Raw genomic sequence first — 21,721 nt, 5'->3', positions numbered from 1 at the left:
TCCGAATCGTGTTCCGTGCTTATCGCTCTTATCGGGCGGTTCGTTTGAGAAGAGGCCCCTTGGTGAGGTGTACCCGACCTTCCCGCGGGGCTCGGTGCGTTTCCCGACTCATTTTTTTGCACGTTATTATTATATTCACGTTTTCTGCATTCTTCTATCTCGTGCCCGTTGTTTTTGCAATAGCGGCACCATTTATTGCGACGGTCGTTGTAACGAGTAGGCGCATTAGTGGTTGTGTTAGTATTATTGTAATTTTGGCGTCTATCGCCATATGTTGGGCGTTCGTCGGAGAATCTCACCGGATCGTTACGCGTATTGTTCGGATAGCGTTCCCGAAAATAATTTTCGTTGCGCGGAGGCGTATTAGCGTATCCTCGACGCGTATGTTCGTTTCGCGGTGGTTCGGGTTCGCGGCGGTCACGTGTTTTATATCGATCGCGGTCTATTTCTTCCCGTTTTGCGAGTTCTTTCGCTCTCGCGAACGCCTCAGACGGGACGGAGTATAATCGTCTATCCATCTGCAATCTGTACTGCAGAGGGAGTCCTTCGCAGAAGGATCGTGCCGTGAGTTCGTCGATTCTTAGGGCTGTCTCATTATCTATGCGTCCCATTGCGCGGCGTTCGGCGTCTAAAATCGCGGATCGTAGATCTTTGACGCGGCTGATGTAATCTAACATGTGCTCTTGGGGTTTTAAGTATACGATACTAAGTTCTCCCCTGTATTGATCGATCGTTTTCGCGGGCCCGAATGCGTTATTTAATAGGTCGATCAGTTGTGTGATGCTTTCGCAGGGCTCCCCCTCGACGGCGCTATAGGCACGCCCGCTAAGCTTATTAAGTAAGAGTTTGGTGAGGTTGCGTTCGGATGTCGGGGGAATTATTTCTTTCGCGCGTTGGCATGCCCGTGTAAATTGCCTTAACGGTATATTATAACCGTCGAAAGTAGGCACGGTTTCGGTCGCTTCGCGAAAGGAGACCTTGGGGGACTGGGGTCGTCCGGAAGGTAACTCGGAATGCCCGGCGGAGTCGTCGAGCGATAGTAGAGGTTGGCCCGAGAGTCTGATAGACGGACTGGGCTCTCGCCGCAGCCGATTCACCTCATTGCGTAATATTTCGATTTCCGCGAGGAGATCGTTTTTGAGGGAATTCATATCCTCAGGGATGGTGCCCTGGGGTTGGCTCTTTCCCGGATTCCTTTCCATATTTTCGCGGAGCGTTTCGATTTCGCGTTCTCGTTTATCTGCTCTTTTCCGTTGCTCTTCGAGGAGTGCGGCCTCCTCTCTTAGGCTGATTTCTTTGGTTTTCGCGAGAGCTTCCCTAGTTCTAATACGATTTTGAGCTTCGATAATTTCGACTTCCTTTTGCTTTAATTTTGCTTGTATATCCGCGAGCTGTGCTTCAGTTAATTCCTTTCCCGCGAATTCCTTTTCAACCGATTCTTCCTTATCTCCCTGTCTTCCGCGCGTCCCGACCATAGCTCGGAAATTTCAGTATCCCACCGCTGTCACCAGTTTTGTTACGTCCGGGGGTGCAGTTGCGGCGTAAATTTTACGAAATTTAATTCGCGACCTACGAACTCGAACTGCGGGGCGGACTACGTCGTATTTCGGAATTACTCCGGGGATACCCACGACGACAGGTATTTCCTTTATGGTCACGGTTGCGTTTTGGGAGAAAGGGAGCGTTTCGTATAGGTTCGATTACCGACGAATCAGTCCATGTATCCACGGAATCGTTCGAGTGAATCGTTGACGGAGTGGAAAATAGTGATTACTGTATTACCATCCGAGTCGATACGGTAGGGTTCTTCACCACGGCGGTACAGAAGGTAAGCTCGTTGGCAATGATAACAAGGGTGGTCGATGTCACGTGTTGTCGACAGTCGGTAAAAATTGCAGACTGAGCAAACGACTCCGGTCGGTACGTCGCCGATAACGAGGAGATGCTTAGCGCAAGTTAACCACTCAGATTGCACGCCAATAGGTAAACGCATACGGCAATCCGTACAGAGAGCGGCACTTGTTTCCTTATTAATAAAACCGATTATCCGTTGGCAATACGGGAGGTTATTTAGGGTTTCTTCAATAATTTCTTCCTCGGAATCATCCTCGGGGAGGAGCAAAGTGGTGGGGATGTCCAAGTGTGACGGTATTATTGGACACATAGGAGTTAATTGTTTAAACTAATGTTAGTTAAAATAAATAGTTGCCATGAGGTCGATTTGAATGTTCTAACACGTTCACGAAGTTTCTAGATATTCTGGAAAGATTTAGAATTTTCCAAAGGGTTGACTGTAGGATACCTACTGCAGTTTTATGAGGGCCATAAACTGACCCTTGATAAAAAAAAAAAAAAAAAAGGTTTCGCACGATTTCTCTTTTTGGGAGATGAGAAAATTTAAGACGCGCAGAGAATATTCTGGAAACCACGTGGTAAGCTAATATTTCTAAAATTGCAAGAGAATTTATTAGTTATTATTGTTAAGTGATTCAAAAATGCGTAGACGTAGTTTCCGAAATAGATTCTTGTATTTCGCGGGTTCCTGGGCAGAAGGGAGGCTCGTGTTGTAAAGAAATATCTTGAGCACCTACCTTATTTAATTTCCAAGGAATGGACAACGACTGGATGGCGATGATCCGGGGTACCCGCGTTGTAGAGGGTGTACAGGATGCCAGACCTTTCTGCAGATACCTTGTACGGCGTGGATCGTTGTCCGGGATGTCGTTCAATGGCACCTTGGAATTCTTGATTTCGATCGCGTGCAATTGCGTAGGCCACTCCCGTAATTTAACGTCCGCGTGATTATTATTATTATTATTAATGCTAAAAGGCACGGAGTCGCCGAACAATCTATCGTATTCCGCGTCGTTATGATAGTCGATTCCAATGAAATTAGAGAGACCACGTGTTGATTCAGTGCGATGTAGTCGTGCTGTTATACGCCGTAGTTGATTCTTTCTTCCTGCACGGCGTGTTTTAGGCATTATAAAATTTAAACATTCTGAACGTCGTTTCGCTTCTGCAATAACTAACGTGCGGCGGTCCTCACTGTTCGTTGTTGCTTTCGGCGAGAGATTATGAGCGGTTCGTCCTCTCTGAATAATCACTACGAGGTTCAGGAAATATTTCTATGTTATAGAATAGTAATTTGTTAGGAATGGATTATTTGACGCGTGTTTTAGGCATTGTAAAATTTAAACGTTCTGAACGTCGTTTCGCTTCTGCAATAATTAACGTGCGGCGGTCCTCACTGTTTGTTGTTGCTTTCGGCGAGAGATTATGAGCGGTTCGTCCTCTCTGAATAATCACTACGAGGTTCAGAAAATATTTCTATGTTATAGAATAATAATTTGTTAGGAATGGATTATTCGACGTGTGCAGGCGAGAGAATTCGAGATGCGTTGTAGAAATAATATAGGCTTGGAGATACACGAGGTTGGAACTAATTTAGAATGAATTTAGAATATATATATATATAACACTTTTATTCTAGTATAACACTACGAGTAATACAAAGTATCTAAGTTAAATTTTAGAGTTAGAATCTTAGAGTTAGAGTCTTAGAATTAGAATTAGAATCTTAGAGTTAGAATTTGAATTTTAGAATTCGGAGAGAGTCTTAAAGGTGACTGCTCTGCTTGATGGCGCGATTAGAACTGAGCTCCTCTGGGCTCGCTCTGAGGTCCTTCGGTTTTCGGCAGCTCGGTTGCGGCGGCCGAGAGTGGGGGAACTCTCTAGAGTAGGGAGTTGCCGTGGTAGGGAAGTTCCCAGGTGCTGCGGAGCGCCGCGCTCAGGCACTAGGCGGAGTTAGATGTCATGGCCGGCATTGGCGCGCATTTCAAACGGTGTTATAAGAACTTAGAATTATTTTGCATAGGAGTGAAAAATTTAAGTAGCCGGACGTGACAGTACGCGCCGAAGAAATGCTGCCCGGAGTATTTATCGGACACTGTCTCGTAGAACCAGAAGAATTTTCATGCCCGGTTAGCGTTATAAATACAACCGAAAAATACATTAAAATGTCAACTCCATGGGTAAACATCGAGGAAATTACGAACACGATGGCTCGAAGAGAGAATGTCCCGCCTCTCCAGGAAGCGCCTACACTCTCCCGCAGAGAGCAAATAAAAAATTTACTCCGACTACAACATCTCAATCAAGAAGAAGAAAAAACATTGCTTCAAATCTGTGAGGAATTCGGTGACGTGTTTTACCTTAAAGGAGACGCGCTGACTTGCACTCCGACTACGTCACACGAAATCGCGCTCCGAGCTGACAGTGCACCTGTAAATGTACGCCCATACCGATTGCCGGAGAAACACAAAAAAGAAATAAATAAACAAATAGAGGGCATGTTGAAGGACAAGCTAATCCGACCTAGTAACAGCCAATGGAATGCGCCTTTACTTGTGGTCCCCAAAAAAGCGGATGCGGAAGGAAACCGAAAATTACGCATAGTTGTAGATTTCCGGAAACTTAATAATTTAACCATAGGCGATTCTTTTCCAATACCGAACATAACGGATATACTAGACCAACTGGGAAATGCAAAGTACTTCACCACCTTGGATCTAGCGTCGGGCTACCATCAGATACCCATGGCCGAGCCCGATAAATGCAAGACTGCATTTTCCACACCGTATGGACATTACGAGTTCAATCGAATGCCATTCGGGTTAACGAACGCGCCAGCTACATTCCAACGGTTAATGAACTCCGTGCTGACGGGACTACAAGGGATCAAATGTCTCGTATACTTGGACGATATAGTAATATACGGTAACAGCCTAGAGGACCACCACATGCGACTCGCCGAGGTTCTCTACAGATTACGTAAACACAACTTAAAACTCCAACCAGACAAATGCGAGTTCCTTAGAAAGGAAGTAATATATTTAGGGCACATCGTTACAGAAAAGGGGATCATGCCTGATCCTTCCAAAATAAACGCCGTACAAAAATTCTCCACTCCCACCAAAGCTAAGGAAATACAAGCGTTCATAGGTTTAGCAGGTTACTATAGAAAATTTATAGAAAATTTCTCAAAAATTGCTAAACCCTTGACAAAATTAACAAAAAAGGAAGAAAAATTTGAGTGGAACAGCGAACAGCAAAACGCATTTGACACGTTAAAAAATAAATTAACTACCGCACCCATACTAAAATATCCGGAATTCGACCAGGAATTCCTCGTAACAACGGATGCCTCCGATTACGCCATCGGAGCCATACTGTCGCAAGGCCCGGTAGGACAAGACCGCCCGATTGCTTACGCAAGCAGAATTTTGTCGCGGGCGGAACATAACTATAATACTACTGAAAAGGAACTACTAGCCATAGTATGGGCAGTAAAACATTTCAGGCCTTACCTGTATGGTACGAAATTCAAAATTATCACCGATCACAAACCATTAGTATGGTTATTTAATGTAACGGATCCTGGATCGCGATTGATGCGTTGGCGATTAAAACTTGAAGAATACGATTACGAGATTGTACACAAGGCAGGCAAAGCTAATAAAAACGCCGACGCACTCAGCCGACACGTAGGTGAAATTAATAAAATCGATGAAGAAGAAATTAATAAAATCGATAAAGAAGAAATTAATGACACAAAAACAGAGCGGAAATACACGGAAGAGGAGAAACGCCGCATACTATATGAGTATCACGACGCACCCCTAGGAGGACATCAAGGAACCGAACGCACCATTAACAGAATCCGGTTACTACACAACTGGAAAGGACTGACTAAGGACGTAGAAAACTATGTAGCAAGATGTGAACTCTGTCAAAAAAATAAACTTTCGCGAAAAAACAAAGCACCGCTGGTAATAACAGATACCGCAAGCAAACCATTCGAAAAATGCGCTTTAGACATCGTAGGACCCCTAACGATCTCTGGTAATGGGAATAAATATGTACTTACCTTCCAAGATAATCTAACTAAATTTAGTAAAGCGATTCCGATAACTAATCAAGAAGCCGCAACAATTGCAAGGGAATTCGTAACAAAAATTATCTTCGAACATGGTATCCCAGAAAAGGTCTTAACCGACCAGGGTACAAACTTCCTTAGCGAAATGTTCAAGGACGTCTGTAAATTACTAAAAATTGAGAAAATTCAGACAACTACATACCATCCAGAAAGCAACGGAGCCTTGGAACGATCACACCGTACCTTAGCAGAATACCTTCGCCACTACATTAATGCTGAACAAACAGACTGGGATGAATGGACATCATACGCAATGTTTGCATATAACACCACACCGCATACAGCCACGGGGTTCACGCCGTTCGAACTACTTTACGGGCATCAAGCAACCCTACCTACGGCATTATCGCAACCCCCGAAGCCGACATATACATACGATGACTACGCTCAAGAATTGAAAGAAAAATTACGCGCCGCCCAGCAAATCGCAAAGGAACACTTAAAAAACGAAAAGGTGAAAGCAAAGGATAACTACGACAAAAAATCGAAGAATACCACGTTCAAGGTAGGAGAAAAAGTACTATTACACAACGAAACCGTCCGCAGGGGCCGATCCAAAAAACTCGATGCATTATGGACCGGACCGTACACAATCATCGACAAAATCTCCGATGTCAATTATAATATTAAAGTAGGACGAAAGATAATAAATACACATGCGAACCGTTTAAAAGCGTTCATAGAACATTAAGAAAGAAAAATTTCGGCACATCTATTTCCATTCCAGAGCGCTAATGACATGGAAGATGCAGCCTACTACCGCAAGAAAGGACCTAGAAGAGGAATACGAGGTAGAACAATTTAATCGAGAGCCAGGGATATACTTCGAAAAAATCGGTTATCTACATCAAGTAGAATCCACCTGGAAGTTAATAATTAATATAGACCTAGGAACCTTAAATAAAAGATTCCACGATTTACAAAATTATATTGATCACGGACACCTCCTACACAAGATACAAAATAAAGAAAGCTGCCAAATCCAAAAAACGATTATCGAAACGGAGAATGATAAATTAACACACCTCTTAAAACGAGTAAACACCATATACAGGACACCGACAAACAAACGAAGAGGACTACTCGACGGGATCGGGACACTAGCAAAAACACTCTTCGGAACCATGGATGCCAATGACGACAAGGTCATCAAGGAACAACTACTCCTCTTACAAAATCAAGAGCAAACACTGCATCACACGATGAAAAATCAAGTAAAAATTTTAAACACAACAATTGCCCACATCGATAATCTGGAAAAAACAACCCAATACAACGAACAACTACTACTCAATTTTACCACCAAAATCCAAAAACAGATGGCAAATCAAGTACAACGAGAAGAAATACACGAATACTTCTCCATAGTTAATGCCATAATAACGGATTTGATGAGAGACGCGGAAGACGTCATCGAACACTTAATGGCAGTAAAAACAGGAAGGATACATCCGAGGTTAATTTCGTTAGATCAAATCATAGAAAGTCTCAAGGAAGCCACGTCACAAGTGCCCCAAGGACTATTCTTCCCCTTCGGAATTTCCGAAGACAATTGGCTCACGATTGAAAAATTCGTAACCGTTAGCGCATATTTTAATAACCCTTACGTACACACTATTTTGCGCTTCCCACTAATTTCGCATCCTAGATATAACATAGTGAAGGCTATCCCCCTACCGAGTTATAGCCACGGGAATTTATTTACCTTCGCAGAAATAAATCAACCGATAGTAGCCATTGATAACGAAAATCAAAACTATCTAACAATAACGCAAAGTAATTTAGAAAAATGTATTAACGTAGACAATCACTATATATGCGAACAAAATAGGCCCATCTATCACATAAACGACAATGCGATCTGCGAAATTCAAGCATACACACACACCCCCCCGGGGCAAAAGTTATGCGACATACGATATATACATTCCAATCATACCATATGGATTGAGCTGACTAACCAGCACTCATGGTTGTACTCCACACTTACCGAGCAGCCGATAACCATAAACTGCCAACACCATGAAGAATATAGGACAACCATCGCGGGGACAGGACGAATTACACTAGGCAACACTTGTAAATTAGTAACAGCCGACATGATTGTAAAAACTTCGGGAACCATAGACGGCACATATCTCCAAGCGTACTTACCAGAATATAATATCTCAAGGTTAAAAATCGAAATACCAGCGAACCTGAATACAATACAGTTAAAGAAAATAATTCAGAACCCTACCGAACTAAAGGATTTAAGCTCGAGACTACAAGATCTAACAGAAGATCTAGACAACGTCAGCGTCAATCCGTTTTTAAAAAAACAAGTTATATATCCAATATCAGGTGGCACAGCCATTCTTATTATAAGCACAATAGCCATAATATTGTACCGAAGAAATAGAAGACAAAACCCACCACGTGAAGAATAGGGAAAAGGAAAACTCGATCCGTTTTCTTTTTTCCGCGGGGGAAGGGTGTTGTAACCGTAAACACTATGACCCAACCACGACCTAAAAACCCACAAAAGAGAACGCAGAATCAGCATTTCAAAAGATATAGCGCGCGCCTCGAAATAAAAAACGCAACCGATTGCATACACGCGTTAAGACATCGCGACACATTCGAGATCGTAAAACGCAGACGATGCAAAACCGATTGCATACAGGCGACACATTAACCGAAAAACAAAACCTACTTTCGGGTAATATAAGCGCGCCTGATTAACTCCTCGGGGCCGTATTCCGAACCGAGGACGACAAGTAATTACATCTAATCTATTGTGAGGACGCGCTGCGATTCGACATACCAAAGAATTGTACACGTGAGTTGGAATAAACTCTTCTCTTGTGACCAAAGTGTTCTTTTCACCACCCTCGACACTCGGAGTCCTAACTCCTAAGACGAACGGACCCCTCAAAGTATCCTACAAATCCCGTTGTACCCTGAGAGGCACAACAGTACAGAGAAGTACGTATATAGCAGATACCTTCTTTCATATACAATGAATATTTATTGGACATCTCATGTATGTGTATTCCATATACGTCTGTGAATATGACTTATTCTATGTATATGCCGTGATATACAAACAATGTACATTGGATATCCTATTTATATATAAATTTAATTATCTGTTTGTACATTGTACATCCATACAATATACATGCGTATAGATGAGATACATTCCATATACATTCGTGGAAAGTATATATGACAGATAATTTACATATACACTAAATATTTATTTCATATCCAATGTATGTAAATTGCATATATATCTATGGATGATATTCTATGTATATACAGTGATTTACAAATGAGGCACATTATATGGATATATATACGTACTGCGTTATATTTAAGACATATTGAAGACATCCAATGTACATCATTTGTAGATCACTATACATATACATAGAATATGCACATACACGAATATACACTATACATAAATTTAATTACGAAAATATCTTGTAGTACTTCTATATACTTGTATTTACAGACATAGGTACTTTTGTATATGCATAAATTATGTATATTGAACAGGTATTGAAGGTAAGGAAAGATTAAAGATTTATACAATAAAAAGATATACGTATTTACGAATATACAATATATATATTTATTTATTTTTAATGTATTACATTATTATATATTATATTAAAATATATTATAATATATTATATTAAAATTAAACTTTGAAGTATTTTAAACAAGAAATTAGACATTGTTTCTTTGATCAAAGCATTCCATAAATAAGAAACTTAAAAAATAAAAGCACGTTAAGTTACATTTTTTTAAGAAGTTTGTTCTAAAAAAGTACTTTATCTATTTGAAAAAATATTAAACGGATCAAAATGTTTGTATAATATTATTACTATTAATAATAATATTAATAATAAATAATAATAATAATATTAATGCTATTAATAATTAATACATATAATATCCTGTAAGAAAATTGAAACAACTTTGTGTTTAAGACTACTGATCCTTCACTACAGCCATATTGAATTATGACGTCAGAAGCAAAAAATAACACGAGTTTTTTTCTTGCATAATATATATATTGAAATAAATAAGTTTTGGAATGCGATTACCTCGCGTTTGATAATATGAATTAAAATCCGCCGAATTCCCTTTTTTGTTAATAAATATACGTGTAACTCATTTGCAAATGTCCTACATTTTCAATGAACATGAACTTTATGCTGATTGAGCAAGATTATTTACAGCTACTTGCAGATTTATGAATCAAAAAGAAAGTGTTCAGCTGATTTCACTAATCCATATTATTGAGTGATGCATTCGAAAAATCTTATTTATTTCGATGTAGTTCACAAGAAAAATTTATATAATTTCTTGTCTCTGACGTCATATTTCAATATGGTTTAATTAGGCCTTAACTAATATTTTATAAATAAATCAAACGGCTACAAAAATTTTATGAATATTTAGATTTAGCACTTTTTATAAGCTTTAATTTCAAGTATAAAGCAAAAAAATTTCGCGTTACCAATTAAAAAAACGAAAATCATATGTATGGATATGTATGGAAACAGCAATTGTATAAAAATCGAAATTAGTGTTTATAATATAGAAAAAGTAACACGTTTTCAGAAACAAAAAAAACGATAATTAGCATATTTCTATTTATACTCTATTAATATCCCAAGTAGCAACCATACATCATTTTGATGTAAAATGACCTTGTTCTAACGTCAAATGACGTTATTTTAACATCAAATGACGTGCATTTGCTACCTGAGATACCGTTAATATTTATTATATAATATCAATATAATATTCAAGCAATCTGTTCCAAAACTTGTCTAATCTATTTCGACATTAAATTTTATAAGTGGAAAAAATTAGTAACATCTCTTTATTAATAAACTTTGAAAATTTTTTGCAAAATTGCATTTAAAAGAAAATATAATCATGAACATGATTACATAAGATTCTTTTATGAAACTCTGTTCCGAATCCGAGCGCCACCGCTGTTCCACGATTCGCGCGCCACTAAAAGGAAGTCGTAGAGAGGGGCTCCCCCCGCTTCTTGCACATTTTTCAGTAACGCATAGACGACTAACTGTTTTGTAATACTTAAGACATCAATAAATTGTTCAGCAAAGAACATTTGGCGCCCAACGTCGTGAGGCTCGAAACTTGCTCGCGGCAAAAGAAAAAGAAAAAGTATGGGCATACTTTAACAGCGTAGTATACACATAAATGAGTGCATCGGCATCGCTCAAGGATCGAGAGTACGAGGAACGAAAATCCAAGGCATTGGATGCAAAGCATTGTAACAGCAATACTTGAGGGTCTCGTGTGCATGCAGAAGGTCAAACGCAACAAGGGAGTGACAATAAGAGCATATCGACACGAGCCCGACGGAAAAGGAAAGACATAACCTCAATGACGAGAAAGGAAAACTTGCGGCGCGAGACACACGGGATTGTTGCCAGGTTAGTAAGGCAATATTAGAGTTCTTCACTATAATAGTAATTTTTCAGAACGAAAATGGCAGACTATAGGGCCATATGTCGTAAAAGAGCCACGCTGAAAGGCCAATTAACGAGGATAAGACTATTTTTCAATGAGTCGGAAGAGGTTACGTTACAAGAGGCGCAAGTCAGATTGTCCACGACGGAACAATTATTCAGGTCATTTGACGAAGTGCAGACGCAGATAGAAAATAAAAGGGAAAACGATGACGGAACGCAGGATCCTCAATTTGTAGCAGAATGTGAGGGTGAACGAACACTATTCGAGCAAATTTATTTTGACGTTGCTGCAACGGCTCAGCAAATTATCAAAGGACATGAACAGCGGGCAATTCAAGATCAAGGGAGAGTTGCTGCTGGACCAATGCAGAGAAGGATGGACGTAAAGTTACCGGTGTTGAGAATTCCCGATTTTGACGGGAGGTGCGACAAGTGGATGCTTTTCAAGGATGCATTCGAATCAATCATTCATGATAATCCCAACCTAACAGATATCCAAAAATTTCAATATTTGCGGAGTGCTCTCGTCGGAGAGGCGGTAGAAGTCATTGTTGGAATGACTACGACAGCTGAGAATTATCAGCGTGCCTGGGACCTTTTGAAGCAGAACTATGACAACAAAAAGTTAATAATTAATACACATGTAAATCAGCTGTTGGACTTACCCGCAGTTGTGAAGAACAAGCCGACATCATTGAGACAATTCATAGTACATATTCGAAAAAATCTGAAAGCATTGGAAGCTCTTTGGATTACTCCCGAGCAATTGGGAGATATAATTCTCGTTCACCTAGCAAAGAATAAATTGGATTTCATGACGCAACGCGACTGGGAGCAGGAGCTCGGCCAGGACATCGAGAAAATTCCCAAAACGGATGAATTACTCGAATTTCTCAGTCTTAAGTGCAGCGTTGGAAATGGTGGAGCACAACAAACCAAAATCCGAGCCATCCAAGTCAACGGAGGGTAAGAAACCTGAAAAACGAGTAGCATTATCAGCTACGATTCAAGATACATGCAGACGATGTAGCGGGAAGCATCCGCTATACAGGTGTGAAGAATGGGCAAAGTTGATTCCGATGGATAGAATGAAACAAGTAAGGGATTGGCAGCATAAACTGTCTCAATCCAGGACACTACGTCAGAGAATGCAAGGCAGCATCGTGCAAGAAATGTTCGAAGAGACACAATACGTTACTTCATTCAGACTGGGAGAAAAAATCGAGTGAGAATCAACAGTCGAAGGAAGATTCAAAGGATTCGTCATCAATAGCGATGCATGCAGCGTCCACGAGAGATGAGAATGAGACAAAAAAGGAGCCGATAAGTATTAATAGCATATCGAAAGGTCCATCACACGTTCTTTTGTCCACAGCCCGAGTTATTGTCTAGGATGATAACGGCAGACAGTATGTCAGCAGAGCGCTTTTAGATCCAGGGTCACAGTCGCATCTTATATCAGAGGATCTGATCAAGCAAATAGGAATATCGACAACCAGAGAGAAACAGTCAATCAGCGGGATAAACAGAGCTACAACAAACATAGAGCGCGTAGCACAAGTAACAATTCGCTCGATGTATGGAGGGTTCGCAGAGAAAATTGACTGTCTCGTACTTCCAGCAATAACCGTGAGACTACCGCAAGTTAGGATTGATAAATCAAAATTTAGCATTCCATCGGGAATAAGGTTAGCGGATCCCGCCTTTGACGAGCCAGGGCCGATAGACTTACTCATCGGAGCGGGTTTATTCTGGTCGCTGCTCTGTGAGGGGCAATTGAAACGCCCAAGAGGACAGCCATGTCTACAGAAGACCAAGCTAGGATGGATAGTTGGTGGCGAGTTGATAATAGCTCGTGAGAAGACATCACCTTTGGTTTGCAATTTGGTGCCAAACGCGATGCTGCAGAGACAACTTGAGCATTTCTGGGAGCAAGAAGAGATACCAGGACGGCAGTACACTAAGGACGAAGAATCTTGTGAGTCATGCTTTGCGAATACGTTTAAAAGAAGCGAAAATGGACGGTTCATCGTACGACTACCGAAGAAAGAGAATGTCATTCTCGGAGATTCCGAAGAATAAGCTCGAAGAAGGTTAGTAGTTCTCGAACGCAGATTAGCCAAGGATCCTGAACTAAGACGAGCGTATGAAGAATTTCTACGAGATTACCAGGAGCGAGGGCATATGTCCTTGGTAACAGAAGAAATGCAGGATACATCGAGAGAAACATATTATCTCCCGCATCAGCCGGTAGTGAAACCGGACAGCGTTACAACAAAACTCAGGGTGGTTTTCGATGCCTCCGCGAAGACTACGTTGGGTACATCTCTCAACGATAGATTGTTGATCGGACCCAATTTACAAACCGATCTCTTGAAGATTCTTTTGAAGTTCCGGACACACGAATACGTACTGACAGCTGACGTTGCTATGATGTTCCGGCAGATACTAGTAGACGAGCAAGATCGCAATTTACAGCAGATACTTTGGAGAGCCGATCCGCAACAACCAATACAACGCTATCAACTCAACACGGTAACCTATGGCACGGCGTGTGCACCGTTTTTAGCGATGAGGTGTCTTAAACAATTAGCAAATGAAGAGGAAGGAGAGTTTCCAATGGCAGCACAATCATTGAGAAGGGATTGCTATATGGACGATGTCATCACAGGAACGAATAATCTTGACGACGTGATCGAGCTTCAAAAACAACTTACGGGATTGCTTCAACGAGGACAATTTTAATTACGAAAGTGGAGGTCAAACGATCAACGAGCATTAGAACATTTGAGCGAGCAATGCAAGACAGACGATTTGTTGAAAATCGAAGGATCGGAAGCGCTTAAGACGTTGGGCCTTCTCTGGAACGCGAATGAGGATAGGCTGCAATACAGCGTACCATCAAGCTATACTCACAAGATTACGAAGAGAAACGTGCTATCGAAGATTGCGAAAATATACGACCCTTTAGGGTTATTAGGCCCTGTCCTGATCAATGCAAAAATTGTTATGCAGCAGCTTTGGGAGCTAAAATTGGATTGGGATGAGCGCCTACCGCCGTCTTTGTACACAAAGTGGAGTTCATACGAGGATTCTCTGACTCGAGTGAACGAAATCGCCATTCCTCGAAATATTAATCCGGGCAATGCGACGGAGAGATTCGACATATTCGGATTTGGAGACGCTTCGGAAAAGGCGTACGGAGCGTGTCTATATGCAGTAAGCACAGATCGAGAGGGCAACGGGAATTCTCGATTAATCTGCTCGAAGTCGCGGGTCGCACCCCTCAAGACGCAGTCATTGCCGAGATTGGAACTCAGTGTAGCTCTAATGTTGGCAAGGCTATACGCAGCAGTCAAAGAGGCCTTCGACTTGAAAATAGACAAGACTTACCTGTGGAGCGATTCAACAATCGTATTGTGTTGGATTCGATTGGAGTCGAATACATTGAAAACGTTTGTATCAAACCGAATATCCGAGATACAGAGACTCACAACGGAAGCTACATGGCTTCATGTGTCATCATCCGACAACCCAGCGGAGATGGTTTCGAGAGGCGTTACTGTTGACGAGCTAATCGGAAAGCAGCTGTGGTGGCAGGGACCAGCGTGGATCGTCGACAAGAATCAATGGCCGCATCAAGAAGAGCGCAAGGAAACGCCTATACCGGAGTTGAAAAATGTTACGGCAATCACTGTGCAAGCGGATCAAAAACTTGTGGAAAGGTACTCCTCGTACGACAGATTGAGGCGAATTGTGGCATACTGCTTGCGCTTTAAAAGCAACACAATCGGAAAACGAATAATTGGACCGGTGACAGCAGAAGAGTTTGAGAAATCAGAGAATGTACTTATCAAAATGGTACAACGTCAAGAGTTCTCAAGAAAGATAATCGATCTTCAAAGGGAGCGAGAGCTAAACAAGGCGAGTAAGCTCATAGCGTTTCGACCCTTCTTAGACCAAGAGGAAATAATTCGAGTAGGAGGAAGACTACGTCATTACAACGGAGCAGAAGCATCCTGCCATTTTACCGTCGAAAAATGCGCTGACGACGCTCATAACTCGCCAGCAGCACGAGCGGTTGCACCATTGCGGAGCGGAGCAGCTATTGAACGCACTGAGACAAAGGTTCTGGATTTTAAACGGCAGGAGAGAAGTCAAGAAGGTTCTGAGGAAGTGCATCAGATGTTTTCGATATAAGCCAAGCAGTCCGGACGTCACGATGGGAGACTTGCCTAAGGAGCGAGTAATCGGATTCGCCAGGCCCTTTACTTGTAGCGGAGTGGATTATGCGGGGCCTATAAAGATCAGAGAGAGCAGGCGGAAAGGTAGAATACGCGAGACAAAAGCGTACGTTGCAGTATTTATGTGTATAAGTACAAAGGCGATACACCTGGAGTTAGTCACGGAACTGACTACCGAAGCATTCATCGCAACCCTAAGAAGATTCACCGCGAGAAGAGATATTTGCAATCGTCTCTACTCAGACAACGGTACAAATTTCGTTGGAGCGAATCGAGAGCTCCAAGAAATTTATGAGTTCCTCATCAAGGAAGACACGAAGATTGCATCTTGGCTGGCTAAGCAGCAAGTCAAGTGGAGTTTTATTCCAGCCCGGTCACCGAATTTTGGCGGATTGTGGGAAACCGCTGTTAAGACCATGAAGAAGCACCTATACACAGTTACAAAGAGGCTGACGCAAACATATGAAGAGTTGTATACATTGCTAGTAGAAATCGAAGCTGTCCTGAACTCGCGCCCACTTACCCCACTATCCAGCGATCCTTCTGATTTATCAGTCCTTACTCCCGCACATTTTATAATAGGAGATTCATTAATTCAACCAATACAGCACGAACTCAGCGAGGTCCCCGATAATCGGCTGTCACATTGGCAGAATATACAGAAGTTGAGGCAGCACTTCTGGAAAAGATGGCATCTGGAATATCTGCAGGAACTGCAACGCCGACATAAATGGCTAACCAGCCGCGGCGATCTCAGAATAAACGATTTGGTTCTTCTTAAGGAGGACAACATACCACCGCTGCAATGGAGGATGGGAAGGATAGTCGCGCTCCATCCGGGGCCCGATTCCGTGACGCGCGTGGCATCCGTTCGTACTATGAACGGAGTAGTCAAGCGATCAGTACGTAACTTATGCTTTTTGCCGATGGAGGAGCAATCTGTTACCGAACAGTCAAAAAAAAAAGAGCGCTAATCGCCGCTGATAGCGATGTGTTACTTACTACCAATTAATGTTACTTAATGATTGCATTATATAGAGTCAGTGATTTAAATTTAATTTGTTGAAAAGCGGACCTTTCAAGGGGGGCGAGATGTTCCGAATCCGAGCGCCACCGCTGTTCCGCGATTCGCGCGCCACTAAAAGGAAGTCGTAGAGAGGGGCTCTCCCGCTTCTTGCACATTTTTCAGTAACGCATAGACGACTAACTGTTTTGTAATACTTAAGACATCAATAAATTGTTCAGCAAAGAACAAACTCAATCTGAACAAAATGCATGTTTAATTAATTTTTTTATAAAAAAATGCATGAGGCAAGTTTCTGAACGGAATGCTTTAATTATAAGTACCCATAAAAACTTACACTATATAAAAACGCTTAAAGTTAAAAGCTAAAAGTTGAACTGAAAAATATAGTTTTGCTTTCTTTATAATGTTTTTTATATTAATAAAGATTCATTAACACTACTTTAATTGACTTTATTGAAAATGTTAAACAAACGTCATTTTCAACACTGTTAAGAGTTGCAAATATAATTAAATTTAATTACAAATTAAAATGTAATTTTTAATTACATAAAACTAAATTAACAATTAGTTTTAAAATTTTTAAAATAATTTTTAACTCTGATTATAAGTGTAATAGTGGGAAAGAAACGTATTGACCTCTAAATGGTAGAACTATTAATTTCCTATTTATGTCATCAATAGACCACATTTCAAGTAAATTATTACATTTTTTTATATACTGTATGTCAAAGAAAGATGAATTACATGGCTTGGAGTAAAAATCATTTTGTAAACTGTAGTTATAACCTAAGAAAACTGCTGAATTTTTATGACTAACAAAATTTTTTATTTCAATTATTGTTTTATTTTTCAATTCTACAAATCGGTCAGCAATTCTATTAATATTTAAACAATATTCGGCAGTTTTAAGTTTTTTGTACTGAGGAGGATTACAAGTATTTATTAAAGGACCATCAGAATGTTCCATTAACAATTCTGTAGACAAATTATCATTAGTATTCTTAGTAGGTCTTAAAACATTATTCTCTTCAACGATTCGACGAACAACTTGTTGTAAGGATTGGGTAGTTTTACGAACCATTTTTTTTAATTTTTGCATAAAATTTTCAAATGGAAATGCACTAAAGTTGTCTAGCGAACCAAATAATCTTACAAAATCACTTAAGCGCAAAAAACTATGTATATTATGAGAAATTAAATCCGGACCATAGATTTGAATAGAATTAGTAATAAAATGCTTTATGAGCTCGTGAGCGTAAGAAATAAAATGTTCATATTTTGAATAATAATTACTAATTAAGATAGTGCTCGCCAAACTAAGTGTAATAAAATTATTGTAAACTTTAGGAGACAGTACTTGTTTTAAGACTATTGGACCTGTATACAGCAAAAAGAGTCTAAATTCAGTTGCCTTATATCGCTTGCATTCTACTATAGATCGAGTCTTTCGTGAAAATTCACAAGGAATATACTTTCTTAGTTTAAAAAGCAAGTTCGTAACATCATTAACATCCTTTGCACGTAATTTGTGAGGAGGTTTACCAAATATCCACCCATAGTGTTTATTGCATAGCAATCTCTTAGTTCCGCCTAACAAAAGATTGTGCATATAGTCCAAGGGCACATTATCAATAATATTAAAATTTGGAATGTTATGAAAAGAGTTTCACCAACGTGATGTTCTGGGTGAAGTTTATTTCTAAAAGAATCATTTGTTCTTTTTACAAGATTTTCCGTTTCAACAAAACAAATAACATTATTAATCATTTCTCCTTCTTGATTGCACTTTGTGCAGGAAAAGTAGCCTGAATGACTTTTAAGTGATAGTACAAATGATTTTGCAGGTGTATCACAGATTAACATTTCAATTTTAAATTTACATATAACAGTCTTGATTAATATGCCATTTGTTGTTAACTTTGCACATTCATTAACAAAATCAAGTAAAAAATCATTGGGATTTCATCCTCACCGAACAATTTGCGGAGGCAGCACACATCGTCCCATTCATTGTAATCTTCCTCCATGTCACCCCACAGCTGGTCATTGTAATAGCGGTCGTATTCCCGCCCTATCCGCACCCATCTAATATGCACCTCACGCTCCGAATTATACCACAAGTCGTGATACCTGGGTCGATCATCGCGAAATATCATATCGACCCACCTGGGCCGATCATCATGACGCTCAATGTTTTCAAAATTCATTTTTCCACTTTAACTTCACTGTACTTAACTGCACAAACGTTGAAGACTTTATGACAAACGTCGCGGAGACAGACTCTCTCCATAAGTTTCAACCCCCATCCCTCTCAAAATTATCGCAATTCTTCCTTAAAAAATATTAAGGAAAATGTTTCGCTCTCGTTTACGACCGATTTTCTGCGAGGGTACAAAACTGCCGAACGTTGGCGTCGATACGTTGCATTCTTCCTTAAAAAATATTAAGAAAAATGTTTCGCTCTCGTTTTTATGGGAGATTTTCCGCGAGGGTACAAAGCTGCCGAACGTCAACGCTTTTACATTTGCACCCCTATAAATAACGTTTGACATATTCGTCGCAGCGTCGGCCCTAAAATCTTCATTCCTTTCCTAATGATAAAATGTCCATAAAATGAAAAACATAGTTTTATGACTTCGGGTAGCCATAAATCACAAAGATAATCAGTTGCCGAACATGCTTAGACCCCCCCCCCGATTCTGCGATAAGCGTCCCCCGCCCGCGTGACGTCAGCCCCCGCGCCACAGAGTTACCCCCCGCCCCGCGTGACGTCATACCCCGCGCCATTGAGATACCCCCGCGCCCCGCACCCCCCCTCGGAGGACCTGAGTTAGAACTCTCATAGTTTTCCTACTAGCATGGTCTACGAAACACCTGTCGCCTTCAATGAAGAGCTCGTGGCCAGGATCGCAGTAGCAGGTGGTGAAATTAAGGACAATCCTAGCGTGTTCGCCAGAGTTTGCCGGTCCTTGGTTGGGCGTATCGGCTGTGCAAAGATCATGGGGGACGACACTTCGAACATTTCCTCTGAAACACCTTCCCGCATGACATCACTTATACACTCTCAAGGTCAAACTCATAAATATATATATAGATAGCCATATAAGAGCCGAACGCGAGATGTTAATGCGTGTATTCCAACGAAAATTAATTTTTCGTTGGAATTAAATAAATTGTGCACAAGGCACGAATTTTGCTTGGTATACAGCCAAGACTTATATATGGAATAATCTCTAACTTGAGATTTGATTTCAAAGTTCCCCTCTGACCCCCCTAAAGATTTAAATGCGAGTAAAACTTATATTTTTTGAGATATTTCGAGGTCCGACCTTTTTCGAACACTCCGTGTGTCGTAGTGACGTAACGACACGTTTCCGACCCTAGGTCCATTTGCAAAAAATGATCTTTTTGGTGCCCCCGACAATCTCTGAAAGTTTGTCGGTTGAATTTCCGAAATATGTAATAAATATATATGCACATTATTATATATATTATATATATTATAAACATTTTGAAATTAAATATTTATACATTTGTATGACTATAGAAAATAATTCATCTAAATATTATCCATTATATTATAAAAACTTTATCCTAATACAATGCTTTGAAGCATCTGTAATGTCTCCCTGATCGTGATCATAATTTCAAAATGGATATTTGAAGCGTATTATTTTGATTATAATTCTTTTTAAAGAAGGCTCAACTATAATTTTGTTATTCTAATTGCGTTATTCTTTAGTTTCGTTCTTTAGTTTCGACTTTACCTATTCATTCTTCAACAATAGGTTGTGTCTCATGATACTTCTTATATATTATATCTTTAATGATGATCATCCTTTCTGAAGACATACATATAAGCTTTTTGCAGTCAGAGTTACAATAACTTTACAAAAACAGCGCTAAGTAATTTTTGCACACAAAATTTTTTTACTTTTATTTTTTTAATTTCAATTCTTTAGTTTTTATTTTTGTAACTTTAAATTTTTAAATTTTCTAAATTTAATCTTTTGTGCCTTGTATTTTTTTTCTCTTGTTATTAATAAAAATAAGATAATTTATAAATATAATTTTGGAGAAAACAATATTTTTGATGGCGATTAATTTTTGTGAAGAACAATTTTGGCTGGTTTTCATTTACTTAGCGCGATATTTTGATTTTACTACTTTTTGACGCTAATATTTGACGCTAAACTTTTTTCTCATATTATTATTAAAAATAAAATATAATTTTTGAGAATATAATATTTTTGATGGTGATTAATTTTTGTAAAGGATTATTTTGGCTATAAATATAATTTTTAAGAAGATAATATTTTTTATGACAACTAATTTTTGCAAAGAACTATTTGGCTGACGAAAGATATACTTAGCGCTTTTTTTTACATGTGTGATGTCTTTTTTTTCGGATTTCATATTTTTGCAAAGTATATTAATAAGAATATATTAATAACACATCAAAAGTAAGCTATTTAAGAATTTCAAAAAAATATTAATAATGTTAATTTATAATAAAATTAATAATATCTTTGCAAATGAAAACCTGAGAACAGACAATGGAAACCGAGCACAGAAACGAGCCAAGAAAATAAAATGCACAAATAAAATATTTTTATCATATTATTTTATTTGATTATTTTATTAATTATTAACTAATAATTAGACACACACGTGTTTGTAGCGTGAGAGTAGAGTTTGTAGAGTGAGAAAGACAACAGAAGCAAGAGAGAGGGAAAAAGAGGGAAAGCACAGGAGAAAGGAGAAAGAAAAAGAGAGATAAAACTTAAAATTTTTTTTATTATAAACTTAACTTTAGTATTAATAGTATAGTAGTAGTAATAGTAGTTGTAGTAATATTAATAGTAGTAGTAGTAGTAATATAAAAAATAATAATAATATATATAAAAAATAAGAATAATAGATATAAAAAAAGCTAAAATTTCAT

At 39.4% G+C, this 21,721-nt stretch overlaps 4 protein-coding genes across 4 annotated transcripts; all 4 read left to right on the top strand.

Moving 5' to 3' along the window:
• Window positions 1-11,521: 11,521 nt before the first annotated feature.
• Window positions 11,522-13,587, top strand: LOC145938682 (uncharacterized). The gene is made up of 3 exons (XM_083042448.1): window positions 11,522-12,471; window positions 12,557-12,698; window positions 12,898-13,587. The coding sequence occupies exons 1-3, from the start codon at window positions 11,522-11,524 to the stop codon at window positions 13,585-13,587; spliced, it is 1,782 nt and encodes a 593-aa protein (XP_082898574.1).
• Window positions 13,588-13,689: 102 nt separating this feature from the next.
• On the top strand, window positions 13,690-14,250 carry LOC145938681 (uncharacterized). The gene has a single exon (XM_083042447.1). The coding sequence runs from the start codon at window positions 13,690-13,692 to the stop codon at window positions 14,248-14,250; it is 561 nt and encodes a 186-aa protein (XP_082898573.1).
• A 264-nt stretch (window positions 14,251-14,514) lies between these two features.
• Window positions 14,515-15,705, top strand: LOC145938680 (uncharacterized). Its single transcript, XM_083042446.1, has one exon. The coding sequence runs from the start codon at window positions 14,515-14,517 to the stop codon at window positions 15,703-15,705; it is 1,191 nt and encodes a 396-aa protein (XP_082898572.1).
• A 22-nt stretch (window positions 15,706-15,727) lies between these two features.
• LOC145938679 (uncharacterized) lies at window positions 15,728-16,723 on the top strand. The gene has a single exon (XM_083042445.1). The coding sequence runs from the start codon at window positions 15,728-15,730 to the stop codon at window positions 16,721-16,723; it is 996 nt and encodes a 331-aa protein (XP_082898571.1).
• The last annotated feature ends 4,998 nt before the right edge of the window (window positions 16,724-21,721 follow it).

This window comes from Prenolepis imparis, unplaced genomic scaffold (genome assembly GCF_030444845.1).
Source record: "Prenolepis imparis isolate NDT839.2.m4 unplaced genomic scaffold, iyPreImpa1.0 SCAF_7, whole genome shotgun sequence".
Lineage (NCBI taxonomy): Eukaryota > Metazoa > Arthropoda > Insecta > Hymenoptera > Formicidae > Prenolepis > Prenolepis imparis.
This window is presented reverse-complemented; position numbering and strand designations above follow the sequence as displayed.